The sequence below is a fragment of the Cyprinodon variegatus genome, unplaced genomic scaffold (assembly GCF_000732505.1).
Source record: "Cyprinodon variegatus isolate N-32 unplaced genomic scaffold, C_variegatus-1.0 Scaffold771, whole genome shotgun sequence".
Classification (NCBI taxonomy): Eukaryota; Metazoa; Chordata; class Actinopteri; order Cyprinodontiformes; family Cyprinodontidae; genus Cyprinodon; species Cyprinodon variegatus.
Genome location: NW_015151224.1, coordinates 99060 through 100472, shown reverse-complemented (window position 1 = coordinate 100472; position 1413 = coordinate 99060). Strand labels below are relative to the sequence as shown.

General features: G+C 43.1%; 1 protein-coding gene across 1 annotated transcript; it reads right to left on the bottom strand.

Annotated features, from left to right (window-relative positions):
- Window positions 1–430: 430 nt before the first annotated feature.
- Window positions 431–1413, bottom strand: LOC107098355 (claudin-4-like). The gene has a single exon (XM_015395992.1). It carries the CDS (start codon window positions 1326–1328, stop codon window positions 696–698), a length of 633 nt encoding a protein of 210 aa, XP_015251478.1. The 5' UTR covers window positions 1329–1413; the 3' UTR covers window positions 431–695.

The following is a 1413-nucleotide window of genomic DNA, read 5'->3' as shown; positions in this document are numbered from 1 at the left end:
GCATGCTTAGTGTGAGGGATTGTATTTGAGTCAATGAGTCAATGCAATCAACTGGTTTTCCTTAGATAGAAAACTTTGTATCAATTTGACTGTATGATCTGGTTGAACTGTAACTTGCCTTGAGATGACGTGTGTTGTGAATTTGGCGCTATATAAATAAACTGAATTGAATTGAATTGAATTGAATAGAACTAGTCATTTGTGCACATGGCCCATAGGCGCCTGTTTTGTTCAGAACTACTTTTTTAATAAATATATCTGAATAAAGAGATAATTGTCTTATGTAGGTTTAAGTTTAGTGCAGCACAATCTTTTTATTTTTGTTTGTAAAACATAACAGGAGATGCCTGCTGATTAAAGATAACATACCGTAGTTTCTTCAAAAAAAAGAAGACATTTTTGACAAAAAATGTGTTTATTTTATAAAAAAACACAGAAAGCTTAGATACAAAACAAGTGCTTGTATTTCCAAAAAAAAAAAAAAAGTCTATTGAGTTAGAAAATATCTGACATTGCATTGAAGAATTAAGAAAGAAAACCTTAAAATTTCACGAGTTAATCAATCCATCTTTCATCAACAGAAAAGGAGTCTGTGTTAGTCAAAGAAAATTAGTCAAAATGCAGATTTCATCTTGAGAAGAGACTGGTTCCGTTGTTTCCTTCTCAGCGAGAGCTTCTTTCTGTTCTTCAGCAGCTCAGACAAACTCCTTTGCTGGTGCTGTGGATTTAGGGGCAGAGTATTTCCCTCCGTTGTAGCGCTCCCTTCCTGCTGGGCACTGACAGCACAGGAGAGATCCGCCGAGCAGCAGCAGTCCTGCTGCTCCCCAGCCAACATACAAACAGGCACCAAGCTCTCTTCTTTGAGCATCTGGAATCAAAGGGCTGTAGAAGTCTTTGATGATGCTGTTGGCTGGCAGAGACACAGTCACAAGGCACAGAGCCCCGCTTAGGAGGAAGAAGATCCCTGCAGAGATGCACACCCTGGCTTTGGCTCTTTCATCCTCGATGCAGGTTGTGCATTTGCCGCCAACCACAGACAACAGAAGGCCAAACAGAGAGAAGAGGATAGCGATGATGATCATGGCCCGAGCTGCCTGGAGGTCCGGAGGCAGAGCCAGGAGGGAGTCGTAGACCTTGCACTGCATCTGACCTGTGCTCTGCACCACGCAGCTCATCCACAGGCCTTCCCATATGGTCTGGGCCACAACGATGTTGTTCCCAATAAAGGCAGAGACCTTCCAAAGGGGCAACGCACAGATCAGGATGTTTCCTAGCCACCCAAGCATAGCCAAAGCAACCCCAAGAATCTGCAGACCTAAAGATGCCATCTCTGTTGCTGTTAGTACTCGGTGTCTCTGTTCTTCGCCTGGCTCCCAACTGAGGTTCTGCTTGCTGCTAAGAACTGTTATGTGA

What these genes read in the sequence shown, in the direction of transcription:
- LOC107098355 (XM_015395992.1), bottom strand. Translation starts at nt 1,328, where the DNA reads ATGGCATCTTTAGGTCTGCAGATTCTTGGGGTTGCTTTGGCTATGCTT.